The 21,844-nt window shown below is 39.3% G+C and overlaps 1 protein-coding gene across 8 annotated transcripts in view; it reads left to right on the top strand.

The window, feature by feature from the left end:
* ZDHHC15 (zDHHC palmitoyltransferase 15) overlaps window positions 1–21,844 on the top strand; it is a 98,466-nt gene that overhangs the window by 1,883 nt on the left and 74,739 nt on the right. For all 8 annotated transcript variants that reach the window (XR_015159550.1, XR_015159547.1, XR_015159549.1 and 5 more), the window contains exon 2: window positions 20,950–20,976. Coding sequence is in view for 2 of the 8 variants with exons in the window: in XM_086388997.1 (XP_086245123.1) it covers window positions 20,950–20,976 (27 nt within the window). In the remaining 6 variants the exon portion in view is untranslated. The remainder of the gene's footprint in view (window positions 1–20,949; window positions 20,977–21,844) is intronic.

Here is a 21,844-nt window from a genome sequence, read left to right as displayed (position 1 = left end):
TTTGCCATCCTCTTCCTCTGGGGTTTCTTATTATTTTCACTTACTTTCTTCTAGGATTACACTTGTCCCTTGTCTTCTCAAACTAGGGAAACACCATACTTTCCTTCAGGGGTTTCTAATATTTCCTCTCCTAACAATGGGGGGCTCATTTCTTGTCCCCTCTCATTAGACCATACTTTTATAAATCTAGGGTCTCCTGTTACACCCAGTCCTATAACACCAGGGAACATTTCATCCCCTCCAGTCTATAAAACAGTTCCCACAGTATATCTCACGCTCTCAAACTCAGAATTCCACAGTATTTACAGATGCAAATCCCAAGACTCTATCCCACTTGGATTAACCCCAGTCCCCTATAGTGTTATCAATTCACAATGGAGTCTTCATAGTATATCCTCGCAAAAGAACCTCTGCTTTTCTCATGGTGAGATTTCTCTTTGCCTCTCACATTGAAGAATCCCCATCTCTTCTCAAAGGAAGTTCCACTAATCTTGTCACTTCAGTATAGAATCCCACTTCTAACATTCTTAAAATTGTGTCCTATAATGTTCCCTATTCATTCAATGTGAGGTCCCAGTATATTTCCGTTCCCTCACATTAGGACTCCTATTTGTCTCTTTGGACATCCCCTCACTTTCAAATCCTTCCAAGACTCCTATATTTCTTTATATCAGATTCTTCTCCTCTTAAAAATTATGGTTGAGGTCCTGCTTTTTCTAACCCTAGGACCTGACTCCACTTATAATTTCTGTTTCTTACATATTTGACAAAGCAATAGTCTACTCCAGGTAGACTGGGATTAACTAGGGAGACAGAAGATAGCTATATTTTCTAATATAGAAGTTTCTTATAGATTCTGTGCATCAGAGTTTGAATTTTCCTGGTCCATTTCTTAGATTTACTAAGGAAAATACAGAAAGGTTATTACAAATTCAATTAGTTGCCTTCATAAATACAAATTTAGGCTGTATTTCTTTTTTTAATCACATTCTGATATGCAGGTGTATTAAATGGGCTGTACAATGACTGGGAAGTTTTTCTATTCCCAGAGCTCACCACTTTCTTCTTTTGAATGATTGATTGAAGGGTTAAAAGTTCAGCTCTGTTATTGTTGCTCCTAGGATCAATGCCATATTGTAAATATATCAGACATATTTTGGAGTTTTTCAGTACTGACCTACATGAGCTTTGCCAAGCAATTATTTTAAAAATTAATAATGGCTAACACTTACATAGTGCTTGATCTGTGCCAGGCAATGTTCTAAGTACTGTAGATATATGAACATTTTAATATATTAACTTATTTAATACTAACACTAACCATACAAAGCAGATATCATTACTATCCCCATTGTGCAGATGTGCAAAATGATGTAAAGACCAAATTAATAATTAGCTTTCTACAAGTTCTTATTAAGTTATATAATAGTAAAAGCTGAAAAGAAGCTTATTTATTTTGTTTATTTAACATATTTGCAGGGCATTTACTATATTCTAGGCACTGTTTGCAATGGCACCCCACTCCAGTACTCTTGCCTGGAAAATCCCATGGGTGGAGGAGCCTGGTAGGCTGCAGTCCATGGGGTCGCTAAGAGTTGGACACGACTAAGCGACTTCACTTTCACTTTTCACTTTCATGTATTGGAGAAGGAAATGGCAACTCACTCCCGTGTTCTTGCCTGGAGAATCCCAGGGATGGGGGAGCCTGGTGGGCTGCTGTCTATGGGGTCACACAGAATCGGACACGACTGAAGTGACTTAGCAGCAGCAGCAGGCACTGTTTTAAGTGACTACACACACACAAACATACACAGACACACAAACTTAATCCTTATAACAACCTTATGAGGCAAGCATTATCATTATATCCGTTTTGAAGATAAGAAAACTGAGGCACAGACACATTGTGAAACTTGTCTAAAGTCATGGACCTAGTAAATGTCCAAGCTTGGATGGCAACCCAGGCAGTATAGCTCCTCAGTCCATGCTTTAACCTCCACAGTATCTTACTTAACTCCATCTACTTTCAACCAATACAGAGGTCTAAACTTGTGACTCACAGGCCATATGTAGCCTACAGATGTGTTTCATTTGGCCTGCACAGTATTTTCTTAACATTTTGCATCAGATACCATTATTTAAAAACTAGAAAGGTAAGATAGCTTTTATTTCCAATTCTGGCTCCACCAATCCATCCTGTCATTCCCCCCCCCCCCCTTTAATAAGTCTTTTATTTTTTAATTTAATTTTTAATTGGAGGAAAATTGCTTTACAATGTTGTGATGGTTTCTGCTGTACAAAAATGCAAATCAGCCATAATTATACATATATCATCTCCCTCTTGAGTCTCCCTTCCTTACCCCATCCTACCCCTCTAGATCAGTACAGAGCACCAGGCTGGGCTCCCTGTGTTATGTAGAAACTTCCCACTAGCTATCTGTTTTACACATTATAGTGTATGTATACCAGTGCTACTTTCTCTGTTCTTCCCACTTTCCTTCCCCCACTGTGTTCACAAGTTCTTTCTCTATGTCTGCGTCTCCATTCCTTCCCTGCAAGTAGGTTCATCAATACCATTTTTCTAGGTTCCATATATATGCTTGAATATATGATACTTATTTTTCTGTTTCAGACTTACACTCTGTATAACAGGCTCTAGATTCATCCACCTTACTAGGACTGACTCAAATTCATTCTTATTTATGGCTGAGTAATATTCCACATCCTCACCAAAACTTATTTTCCTTTTTAAATTATAGCCATCAGAGTGGCTATGAAGTAGTATCTTATGTGATTTTGGTTTGCATATCCCTGATGACTAATGAAATAGATTATCTTTTCATGTATTTGTTGGCCATCTGTATATCTTCTTTAAAGAAATATCTATTTAAGTCCTTTGCACATTTTTAACTGGGTTATTTATCTTTTTGTTTTTGAATTATAAGATTTCCTTATGTATTTTGAATATTCAACCCTTATCAGAAAATGATTTGCAGATACTTTCTCCCATTCAGTGTGTTATCTTTTCACTTTCTTGATAGTATAATTTGATATCTGCTCAGTTGCTCAGTCGTATCTGACTCTGCGACCTCATGGACTGTAGCCCACCAGGTTCCTCTGTCCATGGCATTGTCCCAGCAAGAAACCTGGAGTGGGTTGCCATTTCCTCCTCCAGGGGATCTTCCTGACCCAGGGATCAAACCCACGTTTCCAGCGTCTCCTACATTGGCAGGTGGATTCTTTACCACTGAGCTACCTGGGAAGCCTGTCATTTGATACATAAAATCTTTAATTTTGATAAAGTTCAACTTACCTATATTTTTACTTGTTGCCTGCTTTTTGGTATCATATCTAAGCACCCATTGATAAATGCAAGGCCATAAAGATTTACCAATGTATTTTCTTCTAAAAGATTTTTATAGTTTTTACTTTTTATTAAATATGATTAGATCTTTGGCCAATTTTGAGTTAATTTTTGTACATGGAGTGAGGGAGGAATCCAGATTCATTCTTTTTCATGTGGCTATGAAGATGTCCCAGCATCATTTATAGAAGAGACTATTCTTACACCATTGAATAGCCTTGACATGATTGTCAAAAACCAGTTGATCATAGAGGTATGGATTTATTTCTGTACTCTTAATTCTGTCCCACTGATTTGTTTGTCGATTCCTCTGTCAGTACCACATTTGCTTTGATGACTGCATCTTTGTTTTAAATTTTGATGTCAAGAGTGTGAGTCCTCCAAATTTCTTTTTTTGGGCATTTTATTTTTTTAAATTTATTTATTTTAATTGGAGGCTAATTACTTTACAGTATTGTGGTGGTTTTGTCATACAATGACATGAATCAGCCATGAGTGTACATGTGTTCCCCATCCTGAACCCTCCTCCTACCTTCATCCCCATCACATCCCTCTGGGTCATCCCAGTGCACCAGCCCTGAGCACCCTGTCTCATGCATCAAACCTGGACTGTTTCATGATATGATATGTTTCACATATGATAATATACATGTTTCAGTGCTATTTTCTCAAATCATCCCACCCTCACCTTCTCTCACAGAGTCCAAAAGACTGTTCTATATACCTGTGTCCCTTTTGCTGGGTCGCATATAGGGTTATCATTACCATCTTTCTAAATTCCATGTATCAGTTCAGTTCAGTCACTCAGTCGTGTCTGACTCTTTGCGACCCCATGAATCACAGCATGCCAGGCCTCCCTGTCCATTACCAACTCCCAGAGTTCACTCAAATTCATGTCCATCGAGTCGGTGATGCCATCCAGCCATCTCATCCTCTGTCGTCTCCTTCTCCTCTGGCCCCCAGTCCTTCCCAGCATCAGGGTCTTTTCCAATGAGTCAATTCTTCCAATGAGGTGGCCAAAGTATTGGAGTTTCAGCATCAGCATCAGTCCTTCCAATGAACACCCGGGACTGATCTCCTTTAGGATGGACTGGTTGGATCTCCTTGCAGTCCTAGGGACTCTCAAGAGTCTTCTCCAACACCACAATTCAAAAGCATCAATTCTTTGGCACTCAGCTTTCTTCACAGTCCAACTCTCATATCCATACATGACCACTGGAAAAATCATAGCCTTGACTAGATGGACCTTTGTTGGCAAAGTAATATCTCTGCTTTTCAATATGCTATCTAGGTTGGTCATAACTTTCCTTCCAAGGAGTAGGCATCTTTTGATTTCATGGCTGCAATCACCATCTGCAGTGATTTTGGAGCCCCCCAAAATAAAGTCTGACACTGTTTCCACTGTTTCCCCATCTATTTCCCATGAAGTGATGGGACCGGAGGCCATGATCTTAGTTTTCTGAATGTTGAGCTGTAAGCCAACTTTTTTACTCTCCTCTTTCATTTTCATCGAGAGGCTTTTTAGTTCCTCTTCACTTTCTGCCATAAGGGTGGTGTCATCTGCATATCTGAGGTTATTGATGTTTCTCCCGGCAATCTTGATTCCAGCTGGTGCTTCTTCCAGCCCAGTGTTTCTTATGATGTACTCCACATAGAAGTTAAAGAAGCAGGGTGACAATATACAGCCTTGATGTACTCCTTTTCCTATTTTGAACCAGTCTGTTGTTCCATGTCCAGTTCTAACTGTTGCTTCCTGTCCTGCATATAGGTTTCTCAAGAGGCAGGTCAGGTGGTCTGGTATTCCCATCTCTTTCAGAAATTTCCACAGGTTCTTGTGATCCACACAGTCAAAGGCTTTGGCATAGTCAATAAAACAGAAATAGATGTTTTTCTGGAACTCTCTTGCTTTTTCCATGATCCAGCAGATATTGGCAATTTGATCTCTGGTTCCTTTGCTGTTTTTCTTTCTGGCTTACTTCACTCTGTATAGTAGGCTCCAGTTTCATCCACCTCATTAGAACTGATTCAAATGTATTCTTTTTAATGGCTGAGTAATATTTCACTGTGTATATGTACCACAGCTTTCTTATCCATTCATCTGCTGATAGACATCTAGGTTGCTTCCATGTCCTGGATATTATAAACAGTGCTCGATGAAGATTGGGGTACATGTGTCTCTTTCAATTCTGGTTTCCTCAGTGTGTATGCCCAGCAGTGGGATTGCTGGGTCATATGGCAGTTCTATTTTAATTCTTTTACACATAGGTGACCGATTTTCCCAAAACCACTAATTGAAGAGACTGTTCTCCATTGTATATTTTTGCCTCCTTTGTCAAAGATAAGGTGCCCATAGGTGTGTGAATTTATTTTCAGGCTTTCTATCTTATTCCATTGGTCTATATTTCTTTTTTCTGCCAGTATCATACTGTCTTTTTTTATTTTAAATTTATTTTTTTAATCGAAGGATAATTGTTGTACAGAATTGTGTTGGTTTTTGCCAAACATCAACATGAATCAGCCATAGTTCAAGACCCCTCCGTCTTGAACTTGCCTCATATCTCCCTCCCCATCCCACCCCTAGGCTGTTGCAGAGCCCTGGTTTGAGTTTCCTGAGTCATACAGCAAATTCCCATTTGCTATCTATTTTACATATGTTAATGTAAGTTTCCATGTTACTCTCTCCATACATCCTACCCTCTCCTTCCACCCCCAACTCCCACCATGCCCATAAGTCTGTTGTCTATGTTGGGTTCTCCATTGATGCCCTGCAAATAATTTCATCAGTATTTTCTTTCTAGATTCCGTATATATGCATTACTATATGACATTTGTTTTTCTCTATCTGACATACTTCACTCTGTGTAATAGGCTCTAGGTTCATCCACCTCAAGAACTGACTCAAATACTTTCCTTCTTATGGCTGAGTAATATTCCATTGTATATAAGTACCTGAACTTCTTTTCCATTCATCTGTTGATGGACTTCTAGGTTGCTTCCATGTTCCAGCTATTGTAAATAGTGCTGCAAAGGTACATGTGTCTTTTCCCATTTTGATTTCCTCAGGGTATATGCCTAGTAGTGGGACTGCTGGGTCTTATGGTGGTTTTATTCCTAGTTTTTTTTTTAAGGAGTCTCCATACTGTCTTCCATAGTGGCTGTATCAATTTACATTCCCACCAACAGTGCAAGAGGGTTCCCTTTTCTCCACATCCTTTCCAACATTTATTGATTGTAGACTTTTTGATGATGGTCATTCTGAACAATGTGAGGTGATACCTCATTGTATTTTTCATTTGCATTTCTCTAATAATTAACAATGTTGAGTATCTTTTCATGTGTTTGTTAGTCACCTGTACTTCTTCTTTGCAGAAATGTCTATTTAGGTCTTTTCTCCACTTTGATTCGGTGGTTTGTTTTCCTTATATTGACTTGTATAGCTGCTTGTGTATTTTGGAAATTAATGCTTTGTCAGTTGTTTCATTTCCTATTATTTTCTCTGATTGTGAAGGTTGTCTTTTCATGTTTATAGTTTCTTTTCCTGTGCAAAAGCTTTTAAGTTTAATTAGGTCTTACTTGTTTATTTTTATTTTTATTTCTGTTACTCTAGGGGGTGAATCATAGAGGATCTTGCTGTGGTTTATGTCTTATTTTGTTCTGTCTATGTTTTCCTCTAGAGTTTTATAGTTTCTGGTCTTACATTTAGGTCTTTAATCCATTTTGAGTTTATCATTGTGTGCAGTGTTAGGAAGTCTTCTAATTTCATTCTTTTACATGTAGCTGTCCAGTTTTGCCAGCACCACTTATTAAAGAGACTCTTTTTGCCCCATTGTATATTCTAACCTCCTTTGACAAAAATAAGGTACCCATAAGTACATGGGTTTATCTCTGGTTTCTCTATCTTGTTCCATTGGTCTATATTTCTGTTTTTTGTATTTGTACCATACTATCTTGATGACTGTAGATTTGTAGTATAGTCTGAAGTCAGGAAGGGTGATTCCTCCATTTCCATTCTTCTTTCTCAAGATTGCTTTCACTATTCAAATTTTTTTGTGTTTCCATGCAAATTTTGAAATTATTTATTTTAGATATGTGAAGAACACCATTGGTAGTTTGATAGGAAATGCATTGAATCTATAGATTGCTTTGAATAGTATAATCATTTTCATAATATTGATTCTTCCAATCAAAGAACATGCTATATCTCTCTATATGTTGGTGTTGTCCTTAATCTCTTTCATCAATATCTTATAGTTTTGTGCATACAGGTCTTTTGTCTATTTCGGTAAAATTATTCCTAAGTATTTTCTTGTTTTTGTTGCAATGGTGAATGGGATTGTTTCTTTAATTTCTCTTTCTGATTTTTCTTTTTTAGTGTATATGAATGCAAAGGATTTCTGTGTATTAATTTTATATCCTGTGACTTTACTATATTCATTGATTAGCACTAGTAATCTTCTGGTGACATCTTTAGGGGTTTCTATGTAAAGAATCATGTAATCTTCAAATAGAGTTTTATTTCTTCTTTTGCAATATGGATTCCTTTTATTTCCTTTTCTGATTGTTGTGGCTAGGACTTCCAAAACTATGGTCAATAATAGTGGTGAGAGTGGGCTCCCTTATTTTGTTCCTGATTTTTAGAGGAAATGCTTTCTTTTTTTCACCATCGTGAATAATGTTTACTGTGGGTTTATTGTATATGGCCTTTATTATGTTGAGCTATGTTCCTTCTATGCTTACTTTCTGGAGAGTTTTTTTTTTTTTATGTCAGAGAGTGTTTGCCTATGTTCTCCTCTAGGAGTTTTATAGTTTCTGGTCTTACGTTTAGATCTTTACAAGGGTGCCCACTTTCACCATCACTATTCAACACAGTTTTGGAAGTTCTGGCAACATGTTATTTTAGAAATTAATTTTGTTTCATGTTCCACATTGGATTGAGTTGGAATATTTACATGTTTACCTTATCATTTTCGACTGTAAAATTTTAACATCACAACAGTTGTTATATCCACATATGATTATTTACAGCTTATTATGTTCCACACAATCATTTAAGTGCTTTACACATGTTAACTCATATAATGTTTATCACATCATAATAATACAAATTTTATTTTATAGATGAGGAAACTAAGGCACAGAAAGATTAAGCAACTCATGATTATATGGCTAGTAAATAGCAGAGTTGGGGAGTCAAACCTCACAGGCTAGATTGTCTGTGTTCATCATCACTAAGCTATATTGCTTCTTAACCTTGAAATGCAATTTAGCTCATTCAGCCAACCTTCCATAGTTATTCACTGATAGCTTACATGTTATTGACAAAGTATTAAATATTTTAGATGGAAAGATAAATATTGCAGTTTAGTCTTCAGGAAACTTTTATTCCTGATGGGCTAGTAGAAAAGTTAAAAATTAATGAAATGTCTATTATAATGATTATGGAAAATGCTTGATAAATAGAAGTGGCAGGGTCTAAGTTAACTCATTTTTTTTTTTATCATAAATGGGTGTTGAATTTTGTCAAAAGCTTCCTCTGCATCTATTGAGTTGATCATATCTTTCAATTTGTTAATATGGTATATCACATTGATTATTTGTGTATAATAAAGAATGTTTGCACCACTGGGATAAAGCCCATTTGATCATGATGTATGATCTTTTTAATGTGTTACTAGATTGTATTTGCTAAGATTTTGTTGAGGATTTTTACGTCTGTATTCATCAGTGATTGTTTTTGCTCAGTCATGTCTGACTCGTTGTGACCCCATGGACTGCAGCATGCCAGGCATCCCTGTCCTTCAGCGTCTCCCAGGGCTTGCTCAAACTCATGTCCATTGAGATGGTGATGCCATCCAACCATCACATCCTCTGTTGTCCCCTTCTCCTCCTGCCTTCAATCTCTCCCAGCATCTGGGTCTTTTCCAAGAGTCAGATCTTTGCATCAGGTGGCCAGGTCCTGGAGCTTCAGCTTCAGCATCAGTCCTTGCAATGAATATTCAGGACTGATTTCCTTTAGGATTGACTGGTTTGATCTTGTAGTCCAAGGGACTCTCAAGAGTCTTCTCTAACACCACAGTTCAAAAGCATCAGTTCTTCAGCACTCAGCCTTCTTTATGGTCCAAATCTCAGATCCATACATGACTAATGAAAAAACCATATCTTTGAATATGTGGACCTTTGTTGACCAAGTAATGTCTCTTTTTATATATGCTATCTATGTTTGTCATAGCTTTTCCGTGGAGCAAGCGTCTTTTAATTTCATGGCTGCTGTCAACATATGCACTGATTTTGGAACCCAAGAAAACAAAGTCTATAACTGTTTCCATTGTTTCCCCTCTATTTTCCATGAAGTAATGGGATCGGATGCCATGATCTTCATTTTTTGCATGTTGAGTTTTAAGCAAGCTTTTTTACTCTCCTCTTTCACTTTCATCAAGAGGCTCTTTAGTTCTTCTTCACTTTCTGCCATAAAGGCAGTGTCCTCCTTATATCTGAGGTTATTGATATTTCTCCTAGCAATCTTGATTCCAACTTGTGCTTCATCCAGCCTGGCATTTCACATGATGTACTCTGCATATAAGTTAAATAAGCAGGGTGACAATATACAGCCTTGATGTACTCATTTTCAAATTTGGAACTAATCCTTTGTTCTATGTTCGGTTCTGTTGCTTCTTGACTTGCATACAGGTTTTTCAGGTAGGTAAGATGCTCTGGTATTCCCATCTCTTTAAGAATTTTCCACAGTTTATTTTGATCTGCATGGTCAGAGTCTTTAGCGTTGTCAATGAAGCAGAAGTAGATGTTTTTCTGGAATTCTCTTGCTTTTTCTGTGATCCAACGAATATTGGCAATATGATCTCTGGTTCCTCTGCCTTTTCTAAATCCAGCTTGAACATCTGGAAGTTCTTGGTTCCCATACTATTGAAGCCTAACTTTGAGAATTTTGAGCATTACTTTGCTAGCGTGTGAAATGAGTGCAACTGTGTGGTAGTTTGAACATTCTTTGGCATTGCTTTTCTTTGAGATTGGAACGAAACTGACCTTTTCCAGTTCTGGCCCACTGCTGAATTTTCCAATTTTGTTAGTATATTGACTGCAGCACTTTAACAGCATCATCTTTTAGAATTTGAAATAGCTCAGCTGGAATTCTGTCACCTCCACTAGCTTTCATCATAGTGATACTTCCTAAAGCCTACTTGACTTCGCACACTAGGATGTCTGGCTGTTGGTAAGTGATCACATCATCATTTTTATATGGGTCATTAACATCTTTTTTGTATGGTTCTTTTTATTCTTTGAGGTTCCCTTGTGGGTCAGCCAGTAAAGAATCTGCCTGCAATGCTGGAGACCTGGGTTCGATCCCTGGGTTGGGAAAATACCCTGGAGAAGGGAAAGGCTACCCACTAGAGTTTCTGGCCTGGAGAATTCCATGGACTGTCTAGTCCATGGGATCACAAAGAGTTCGACATGACTGAGCAACTTTCACTTTTTTCTTTGTATTCTTGCCACGTCTTCTTAATATCTTCTGCTTCTGTTAGGTCCATACCATTTGTGTCCTTTATTGTGCCCATCTTTGCATGAAATGTTCCCTTGGTATCTCTAATTTTCTTCAAGTGATCTCTAGTCTTTCCCATTCTATTGTTTTCCTCTATTTCTTTGCATTTTTTACTTAGGAAGGCCTTCTCATCTCTCCCTGCTGTTCTTTGGAACTCTCCATTCAGATGGGTATATCTTTCCTTATCTCCTTTGCCTTTCACTTCTTTTCTCAGCTATTTGTAAGGCCTCCTCAGACAACCATTTTGCCTTTTTGCATTTCTTTTTCTTGGAAATGGTTCTGATCACTGTCTCCTGTACAGTGTTTTGAACCTCCATCCATATTTCTTCAGAAACTGTCTATCAGTTCTAGTCCCTTGAATCTAGCTGTCCCTTTATTGTATGTGTGTGTGTTAGTCACTTATTCGTGTCCTAGTCTTTGCAACGCTATGGACTGTAGCCCTCTAGCCTCCTCTGTCCATGGGATTCTCCAGGCAATAATACTGGAGTGGGTTGCCATTTCCTTCTCCAGGTGATCTTCCTGATCCAGGGATCAAACCTGGATCTCTTGAATTTCAGGCAGATTCTTTACCATCTGAGCTATAGGGAAGTCCCCTTTACTGTATATCATAAGGAATTTGATTTAGGTGATACCTGAATGGCCTAGTGGTTTTCCCTAGTTTTTTCAATTCAAGTCTGAATTTTGCAATAAGAAGTTCATGATCTGAGCCACAGTCAGCTCTCAATCTTGTTTTTGCTGACTGTATCGAACTACTCCATCTCGGGCTGCAAAGAATATAATCAGTCTGATTTTGGTATTGACCATCTGATGATGCCCATGTGTAGAGTCTTCTCTTGTGTTGTTGGAAGAGGGTGTTTGCTATGACCAGTGCATTCTTTTGGCAAAACGCTATTAGCCTTTTCCTTCCTTCATTTTGTACTCAAAGGCCAAAGCTGCCTGTTACTCCAGTTATCTCTTGACTTTGTACTTTTGCATTCCAGTCCCCTATGATGAAAATGACAGTCTTTTTGGGTGTTAATTCTAGAAGGTCTTGTAGGTCTTCATATAACCATTTAACTTCAGCTTCTTTGGCATTAGTGGTTGGGGCATAGACTTGGATTACTGTGATATTGAATGGTTTGCCTTGGAAACTAACTAAGATCATTCTGTTGTTTTTGATATTGCACCCAAGTTATGCATTTTGGACTCCTGTTTACTATGAGAGCTACTCCATTTCTTCTAAAGCATTCTTTCCCCAAAGTAGTAGGTATAATGGTCATGAATTAAATTTGCTCATTCCAGTCCATTTTAGTTCACTGATTCCTAAAATGTCGATGTTCACTCTTGCCATCTCCTGTTTGACCACTTCCAACTTACTTTGATTCATGGACCTAACATTCCAGATTCCTATGCAGTATTGTTCTTACAGCATCAGACGTTACTTTCACCACCAGACACATCCACACCTGGACATTGTTACCACTTTGGCTCAGCCTCTTCATTCCTTCTGAAGCTATTTCTTCACTCTTCTCTAGTAGCATATTGGGTACCTACTGACCTGGGAGTTCATCTTTCAGTGTCATACTTTTTTGCATTTTCATACTGTTCATAGAGTTCTAAAGGGAAAAACACTGAAGTGGTTTGTCATAAAGATGTTAAGGTGGTGGAGTAGAAGGACATGTGTTCAGCTTCTCCTGTGAAAACTCCAAAATTGAAACTAGCTGGTGAACAACCATCGATAGAAGAATGTTGGATCCCAGCTAAAAAGGATACCCTGCATCCAAGGGCAAAGGAGAAGCCACATCATCTATGATATTGACATGTAATTTTCTTTTTTGTGGTATCTTTGTCTGGTTTTTGTATCAGGGTAATGGTGGCCTCATATAATGAATTTGGGTGTTTTTCTTCCTCTGTAGTTTGCTGGAAGAATTTGAGTAAAGTAGATGTTAGCTTTCCTATAAGCTTTTGGTAGAATTCACCTGTGAAGCCATTTGGCACTGGGTTTTTATTTGTTCAGAGATGTTTTATTACAGTTTCACTTCTGTGTTTGTGATTGGTCTGGTTATATTTTCTGTTTCTTCCTGGTTCAGGTTTGGAAGGTTATAGTTTTCTAAGAAATTGTCCATTTATTCCAGGTTGTCCATTTTCAGATCAGATCAGATCTGATCAGTCGCTTAGTCGTGTCCGACTCTTTGCAACCCCATGAATCGCAGCACACCAGGCCTCCCTGTCCATCACCAACTCCCGGAGTTCACCGAGACTCACGTCCATCAAGTCAGTGATGCCATCCAGCCATCTCATCCTCTGTCGTCCCCTTCTCCTGCTGCCCCCAGGCCCTCCCAGCATCAGAGTCTTTTCCAACAAGTCAACTCTTCGCATGAGGTGGCCAAAGTACTGGAGTTTCAGCTTTAGCATCATTCCTTCCCAAGAAATCCCAGGGCTGATCTCCTTCAGAATGGACTGGTTGGATCTCCTTGCAGTCCAAGGGACTCTCAAGAGTCTTCTCCAACACCACAGTTCAAAAGCATCAATTCTTCGGCGCTCAGCCTTCTTCACAGTCCAACTCTCACATCCATACATGACCACTGGAAAAACCATAGCCTTGACTAGACGAACCTTTGTTGGCAAAGTAATGTCTCTGCTTTTGAATATGCTATCTAGGTTGGTCATAACTTTCCTTCCAAGGAGTAAGTGGCTTTTAATTTCATGGCTGCAGTCACCATCTGCAGTGATTTTGGAACCCAGAAAAATAAAGTCTGACACTGTTTCCCCATCTATTTCCCATGAAATGGTGGGACCGGATGCCATGATCTTCATTTTCTGAATGTTGAGCTTCAAGCCAACTTTTTCACTCTCCACTTTCACTTTCATCAAGAGGCTTTTGAGTTCCTTTTCACTTTCTGCCATAAGGGTGGTGTCATCTGCATATCTGAGGTTACTGATATTTCTCCTGGCAATCTTGATTCCAGTTTGTGTTTCTTCCAGTCCAGTGTTTCTCATGATGTACTCTGCATATAAGTTAAATAAACAGGGTGACAATATACAGCCTTGACGAACTCCTTTTCCTATTTGGAACCAGTCTGTTGTTCCATGTCCAGTTCTAACTGTTGCTTCCTGACCTGCATACAAATTTCTCAAGAGGCAGGTCAGGTGGTCTGGTATTCCCATCTCTTTCAGAATTTTCCACAGTTTCTTGTGATCCACACAGTCAAAGGCTTTGGCATAGTCAATAAAGCAGAAATGTTTTTCTGGAACTCTCTTGCTTTTTCCATGATCCAGCGGATGTTGGCAGTTTGATCTCTGGTTCCTCTGCCTTTTCTAAAACCAGCTTGAACATCAGGAAGTTCATGGTTCACATATTGCTGAAGCCTGGCTTGGAGAATTTTGAGCATTACTTTACTAGCGTGTGAGATGAGTGCAGTTGTACGGTAGTTTGAGCATTCTTTGGCATTGCCTTTCTTTGGGATTGGAATGAAAACTGACCTTTTCCAGTCCTGTGGCCACTGCTGAGTTTTCCAAATTTGCTGGCATATTGAGTGCAGCACCTTCACAGCATCATCTTTCAGGATTTGCAATAGCTCAACTGGAATTCCATCATTTTATTTACTTATAATTGTTCATAGTGGTGTCTTATAATCCTTTGTGTATCTGTGTTGTCCATTGTAACTTCTCCTTTGGCATTTCTAATTTTATTGGTTTAAGTCTTCTCCCTTTTTTTCTTGATGAGTCTTAGCTAATGGTTTGTCAGTTTTGTTTTAGTTTTATTAATCTTTGCTATTATCTCCTTTGATTCTTTTTCATTTATTTTTTTCTAAGATTTTTATAATCTCTTTTCACTTACTAACTTTGGGATGATTTTTTTTTTCTTTTTGTAGTTGCTTTAGGTGTAAAGTTAGGTTGTTTTTTTTTTTTTTTTTTTTTGATGCCTCTCTTGTTTCTCGAGGTAGGCTTGCATTGCTATAAGCTTCCAACTTAGCATTGATTTACTACATTCCATTGGTCTTGAGTTGTCATTTGTTTCTAGGGATATTTTCTTCAGTGATCTGTTGGTTATTCAGAAGCTTGTTGTTTAGCCTCCATGTGTTTGTGTTTCTGTAGTCATTTTCTCAGTAGTTCATATCTAATCTTACAGTGCTGTGGTCAGAGAAGATACTTGAAGTAATTTCAATTTTTAAAAATTTAGAGGAAGTTTTGTGGTCGGGACTCAGCAGCGTAGCAGGTACTGCTTGCGGGAGCTGAGTGTAAATTATTTAAAAAAAATAAATAAAATAAAAAATAAAAATAAAAATTTAAAGTTTGGTTTTTGGCCCAAGATATAATCTATCCTGGAGAATATTCCATATGCACTGTTTTCAGATGAAATACCATGTAGGTATCAATTAGGTCCAACTGGTCCAATGTATCATTTAAAGCCTGTGTTTCCTTATTAATTTTTTGTCTGAATGATCTGTCCATTGGTGTGAGTGAGGTATTAAAGTCCTGCAATATTACTGTGTTACTGTCAGCATCCCCTTTAATAGTTATTAGTATTTGCCTTATGTATTGAGGTGCTCCTATTTTGGGTTTTTAATTCGGTCTCTCAGTTGTGTCCAACTCTTTGTGACACCATGGACTACAGCAAATTTGCCATGAAGTGATAGGACTGGATGCCATGATCTTAGTTGTCTGAATGTTGAGTTTTAAGCCAGCTTTTTTACTCTCCTCTTTCATCTTCATCAAGAGGCTCTTTAGTTCCTCTTCACTTTCTGCCATAAGGGTAGTGTCATTTGCATATCTGAGGTTATTGATATTTCTCCTGGCAATCTTGATTCCAGCTTATGCCTCATCCAGCCTGGCATTTCACATGATGTACCCTGCATATAAGTTAAATAAGCAGGGTGACAATATACAGCCTTGACGTACTCCTTTCCCAATTTGGAGCCAGTCTGTTGTTCCATGTCCAGTTCTGAATGTTGCTTCTTGACCTGCATACAGGTTTCACAGGAGGCAATACAAATATTTATAGTTGTTATATCTTCTTGAGCTGATCCCTTGATCATTATGCAGTGTCCTTCTTTGTGTCTTACAAATATCTTTTTTTAAAAGTCTATTTAATCTAAGATAAGTATTGCTACTCCCGCTTTATTTTGATTTCTACTTGTAGCAGTTCCTTTTTCCAGGCTCTCATTTTCAGTCTGCATTTATTCCTAGGTCTGAGGTGGGTTTCTTGGAGACAGTATGTATAGGGGAGGGGTCTTCTTTTTGTATGCATTCATTCAATCTGTATCTTTTGGTTGGAGAATTTATCCCATTTACGTTTAAGGTAAATTTTGGTATATATGATCCTGTTACCATTTACTTTACTGTTTTGGGTTTGTTTTTGTAGGCCTTTCCTTTTTGTGTTTCCTGTCTATAGAAGTTCCTTCAGTATTTGTTGAGGAGCTCAATTTGTTGTGGTGCTGAATTCAGTTCACTTTTGCTTGTCTGTAAAACTTTTGATTTCATCTTCAAATCTGAATGAGATCCCTGCTGGATAGAGTAATCTTGGTTGTAGCTTTTTCCCTTTCATTACTTTAAGTATATCCTACCATTCCCTTCTGGAGAAGGCAATGGCAACCCACTCCAGTACTCTTGGCTGAAAATCCCATGGACAGAGGAGCCTGGTAGGCTGCAGTCCATGGGGTTGCGAAGAGTCGGACACAACTGAGTGACTTCACTTTCACTCTTGACTTTCATGCATTGGAGAAGGAAATGGAAACCCACTCCAGTGTTCTTGCCTGGAGAATCCCAGGGATGGCGGAGCCTGGCGGGCTGCCATCTGTGGGGTCGCACAGAGTCGGACATGACTGAAGCGACTTAGTAGTAGTAGTAATAGTAGTAGTAGTACCATTCCCTTCTGGCCTATAGGGTTTCTGTTGAAAGATTTGCTATTTGCCTTCTAGGTATCTCCCTGTATGTTATTTGTTGCTTTTCCCTTTCTGCTTTTAATATTTGTTCTTTCTGTTTGATTTTTGTTGGTTTGATTAATATCTGTTGTGTTTCTCTGTGTGTTTATCCTTTTTGGGAGGCTCTGGGCTTCCTGGACTTGGGTGGCTATTTCTTTTCCTATTTTAGGGAAATTTTCAACTATAATCTCCTCAAATATTTTCTCATGGACTTTATTTTGTCTTCTTCTAGGAACCCTATGATTTGAATGTTATATTTAATGTTGTCCCATAGGTCTCTGAGACTGTCCTCATTACTTTTTATTCTTTTTTCATCATTCAAATTTTCATATTCATGTTCTGTTTCAGTTATTTCAGTCATTCTCTCTTACAGCTTACTTATCCGTTTTTCTGCCTCAGTTACTCTACTGTTGGTTCCTTCTAGTGCACTTTTAATCTTAGTTATTGCACTGTTCATTGTTGATTGTATGTTCTTTAATTCTTCAGTGTCTTTGATGAACATTTCTTACGTCTTCTCGATCTGTGCCTATAGTCTATTTATCCATACCTCCATGTTGTTTTCAAGATTTTGAATCATCTTTATTATCATTACTCTGAATTCTTTTTCAGGTAGATTGCCTATTTCATCTTCATTTGTTCCATCTTATAAGTTTTTACCATGTTCTTTCTGCTGGATATTTCTCTGTCTTTTCCTTTTTTATAAATTTACTGGGTTTGGAGTCTCCTTTCTTCAAGCTGGAAGGTTGTAGTTCCTCTTAATTGTGGATTCTGCCTCCCCTGGATGGGGATGGACCAGTGCCTTGTGACAGTTTCCTGGTTGGGGGGATTTGTGCCTGTGTTCTGCTGGATGGAGCCAGACCTTGTCTCTCTGAAGGGCAGTGCCAGGTCCAGTAGTGAGATTTGGGGTGCCTATGTGTTTCGTGATGGACAGGGAGGCCTGGCGTGCTGCAGTCCCTGGGGTTGCAAAGAGTCGGACACAACTGAGCAACTGAACTAAACTGATGTGTTTGGTATGGCTTTGGTCAGACTATCTACTAATGTGCAGGTTGTGCACCTATGTAGCTGAAGGACTGGAATGTGGCATTTGGCACTGGATCTTGCTGGCTTTTTGGTGGGGCTTGCCCTTAGTGTTGAGATGGAGGCCTTTGAGAGGGCTCTCACCTATTAATCTTCCATGGAGTTAGTAGTTTCTGGTGGTCCACAGTTTTGAAGTTGAGTCTCCCACCTCTGGGATTCGGGCCTGAACCTTGACTGTAGCATCAATATTTCACAGGCCACACAGCACAGAAGACAAAAAATCCCTAGAATAATGGTGAAATAACTCTCAAAAGCCGAGATTCACACAGTTATATAGAGAAGGAAAGAAAGATAAAGGAGAAAGAAAAGTTAAAAAGAAGAGTCAAAAAAGAGAACAATCAAGCCAATAATCAAACCCCAAATGAAAATAGATATTAAAAATTATTAACAGACTTTCAAAGATACAAAATCAAAAACAAAAGATAAAAAAACTAAAAATCAAAAGCATGGGAAAAATTAGACTCAAAAAATACAATATCAAAAAGAAATATCTAAAACAAAAGTTGAAAATTTGGAATTTGTTTTAAAAATAAGATATTTTAATAAAAATAAAAAGTAGGTAATAAGAAATAAAAATTAAAGGAGTAATAAAGAACCACATTAGGACAGTATGAGAGAAGAAAAAAAGAAAAAGGGGAAAAGAGGAGGGGAAATATATAGAGAGTGGTAGTCATGGCAAATAAAATGGGGGAGAGTGGAAACAATGAAAGGTTTTATTTTGTTGGCTCCAAAATCACTGCAGGTGATTATTGCAGCCATGAAATTAAAAGACTCTTGCTCCTTGGAAGAAAAGCTATACAAACCTACACAGCATATTTAAAAAAGAAAGACATCACTTTGCCAACAAAGTTGCATCTAGTCAAAGCTATGGTTTTTCCAGTAGTTACATACAGATGTGAGAGTTGGACCATAAAGAAGGCTGAGTGCCAAAGAATTGTGGTGCTGGAGTATACTCTTGAGAATCCCTTGGACTATAAGATCAAACCATTCAATGCTAAAGGAAATCAGCCCTGAATACCCATTGGAAGGACTGATGCTGAAGCTGAAGCTCCAATACTTTGGCCACCTGATATGAGGAACCTTTTCAGCGGCAAAGACCCTGATGCTGGAAAAGATTGAAGGCAAAAGGAGAAGAGAGCAGCAGAGGATGAGATGATTAGATAGCATCAGTGACTCAATGGACATGAATTTGATCAAACTCCAGGAGACGATGAAGGACTGGGGAACCTGGTGTGCTGCAGTCCATGGGGTTGTGGAGAATCAGACACGACTTAGCGACAGAATGACAACAAAAGTGAGAAGAATGTCCAAGTAGTTTCTCCATTTTCCGGCTCCAGGTGATTTGCCTACTCAGAGAGTTCTCCAGTATATCAAGAAAGTATCTCTCTGGACATGTTGTGGGCAGTGCAGGGTCTGCTCATACTCAGGTCTTATCTTGCTCCCATTTGTACTTACTCTCAAAGCAGACAATTGACCCTAAATTCCAGTCTCAGGCTAAATGCTGGAATTTAAACTGCTGCAGCTGTCACTTCTGAAATGCTTTTGGCTTCTTTCCTTTGCTCATGCAGCCCCTGGTGTTCTGCTTTGGTTTTGGTCCCACCTTTGTTTTTAAGTCTCTCTCCCATGTTTGTTCACTGCCCAGGTGTGAGGGTGTGAAAGTAGCCCCTTATTCGAGGTCACTTGCTCAGTTGTGCTGAGGAGAGGGGTGTGTGGGGAGTGCTCATTGTGGCTGGGCAATGTGGAGGGTTGAAATAGTCTGAGGTGGGCTATGCTTTTCCCCAGGGGAGTTAGTCCAGGTTTGTGGAACACTTGGCAGAGCTGAGTCGCTCAGGCTTCCAAGAAGACATGGGTGGCAACCTGCAGCTGCTCATTGCTTGGCAGTAGTTGTGATCTCTGGGACTGAGATTATAGTGGTCCCTTGCCTTCCACCACTGGCACCATGCCTGCCTCTCTGCCTCTGGGGCCACAGACCACAGCTGGATCAAACCTCTTCAGAATTCGCTTGGATGGGGTCCCTTGTTCTGTGAGCGTGTGGAATCAGAGGGCGGTGTTAGAGTCTACCTGTGGGAATGATCCTTTTTTCCTCTGGCAGACCCAAAGTTTTTCTGGTCTACCTCTACTGTGTTGCCTCAGCCCTCTCAGAGTATCTTCATGGCAGTCAGCTCTGGCCCTCTCTCTGAGGCCTCATCCCCAAAGCCTAGGCCTCTGCACCTAGCCCTGATTCACGGCAAGTGGACACAACTGTGTGAGCCACTTCTCAGTTGGGAAGTGCTGTTGGGCTTAATCTCTGTGGTGAATTTTCTCTGTTTTTGCCTCAGAGCACCTGTCTTCCTGTGATGCACTCTCCTCTGAGTTCTGAAGCTTCCCCTTGACCCCACATGTGAGGCGATTTCTTAGTGTGTGGAAACCTCCCCTCCTTTAGAACTCCCCCGGGGTGCAGGTCCCTGTCCCAAAATCCTCTGTCTCCCTTTTAGTCTCTATCTTTTGCCCTACCTCACTGCAGTGAGATTTGTTTGCCTTTCTGGATGTCTGGGATCCTCTGCCAGCATTCAGAAGGTGTTCTATGGGATTTGTTCTACATGCAAGTGATTTTTTTATATATTTGTTGGAGAGGGGTTCTCCCTGTCCTATTCCTCCACCATCTTGAAGGTCCCCTCTGTGACTGACTTTTTGCGACCCCATGGACTCTAGCCCACCATGCTCCTCTGTCCATGGGATTTTCCAGGCAAGCATACTGGAGTGGATTGCCATTTCCTTCTCCAGGGGATCTTCCTGACCCAAGGATTGAACCCGTGTCTCCTGCATTGGCAGGCAGATTCTTTACCACTGAGTCACCAGGGAAGCCCATAGAAATTCTCACTCAAGGTTTAAGATGAAGGAAGATAGCAAAGGATAGAATTTAATCACCCTTGCCTTCCTTTATGTTAGCAGGCTGATGGTTTCCTAATGTATCATTGACTAAATTACTAAAATTGATGCTATGGAAAAACAGATAAGAAAAATAATGTTTCTAAATATCACTAATCTTGATCTTCTCTCTCTTTTCACAGTGACTGTTTTGAGCCCAGCAGAAAAAGGTAAGTGGGTATTATAAGTTGTTTTTGTCAGGACTATATCCCTCTTTCTGTCTAAAAGTGAATTACATTAAGCCTATAAATTGAGCAACTTTCCCAGGAATACACTGAAGTTAGTGGAAAGTTTAAGATGATGTCTTTTAGGAAGATTGCCCAGAGATAAAGCAGAACATATTTTCAGTAGCTCCTCTGGAAAAAATATATGGAGTTTGTTTAAATAAGGTTTTTTTTTTTTTTTTTTGAAAGGTAATAGTATACTATAAAAATAAAAGTTTATAAAGGACTAAATTTTTTTAATTTAAAAATAATAATAATAAAAATATGTCTAGGTATTTCTCTGGAGCTTTTGTGGGCAGTGTTGATGGGGTCAGTTCACTGTCAGATAGTCCTTTGTTCCAGCTTATACTTGCTCTCGAAGTCTACAGTTGCCCCTCAAATGCAGTCTCAGCTTAACTGCAGAGTTTTAATCTGTTGCAACTGTCACTTCTGGGGGAGTTCCCCCTTCTTTCCTTTGCTTCATTTGGTCTCCTCTGTTTGCAAGTCTCTTCAGTGTCTAATTTCCACCCTGACATGAGGAGGCAAAAGTGGCCACTTATTCGAGCTCACTTGCTCAGCTGTGCTTTGGAGAGGGAAAGACACTGAAAAAAAAAAAAAAATACTGCTGGCATGTGTGGGGAGTGCTCACAGTGGATAGATCACACTGGGTTGCCACAGCCCAAGGTGGCATGTACTTCCCAGGTCCAAGCTTCTCAGGCTCTCAGGTGTGCCATGAGGACACAGTCCCAGATGAGCCATGCGTCTTGTGCACTTCCCAGATCCAAGCCTCTCAGGCTCCAGGTGCACCACAAGGGCACAGTCTCAGGTATGCCGT

The sequence above is a fragment of the Bos grunniens genome, chromosome X (assembly GCF_055505025.1).
Source record: "Bos grunniens cultivar Pamir isolate PY7600 chromosome X, Bosgru_T2T1.0, whole genome shotgun sequence".
In the NCBI taxonomy this organism is placed as follows: domain Eukaryota; kingdom Metazoa; phylum Chordata; class Mammalia; order Artiodactyla; family Bovidae; genus Bos; species Bos grunniens.
This window is presented reverse-complemented; position numbering and strand designations above follow the sequence as displayed.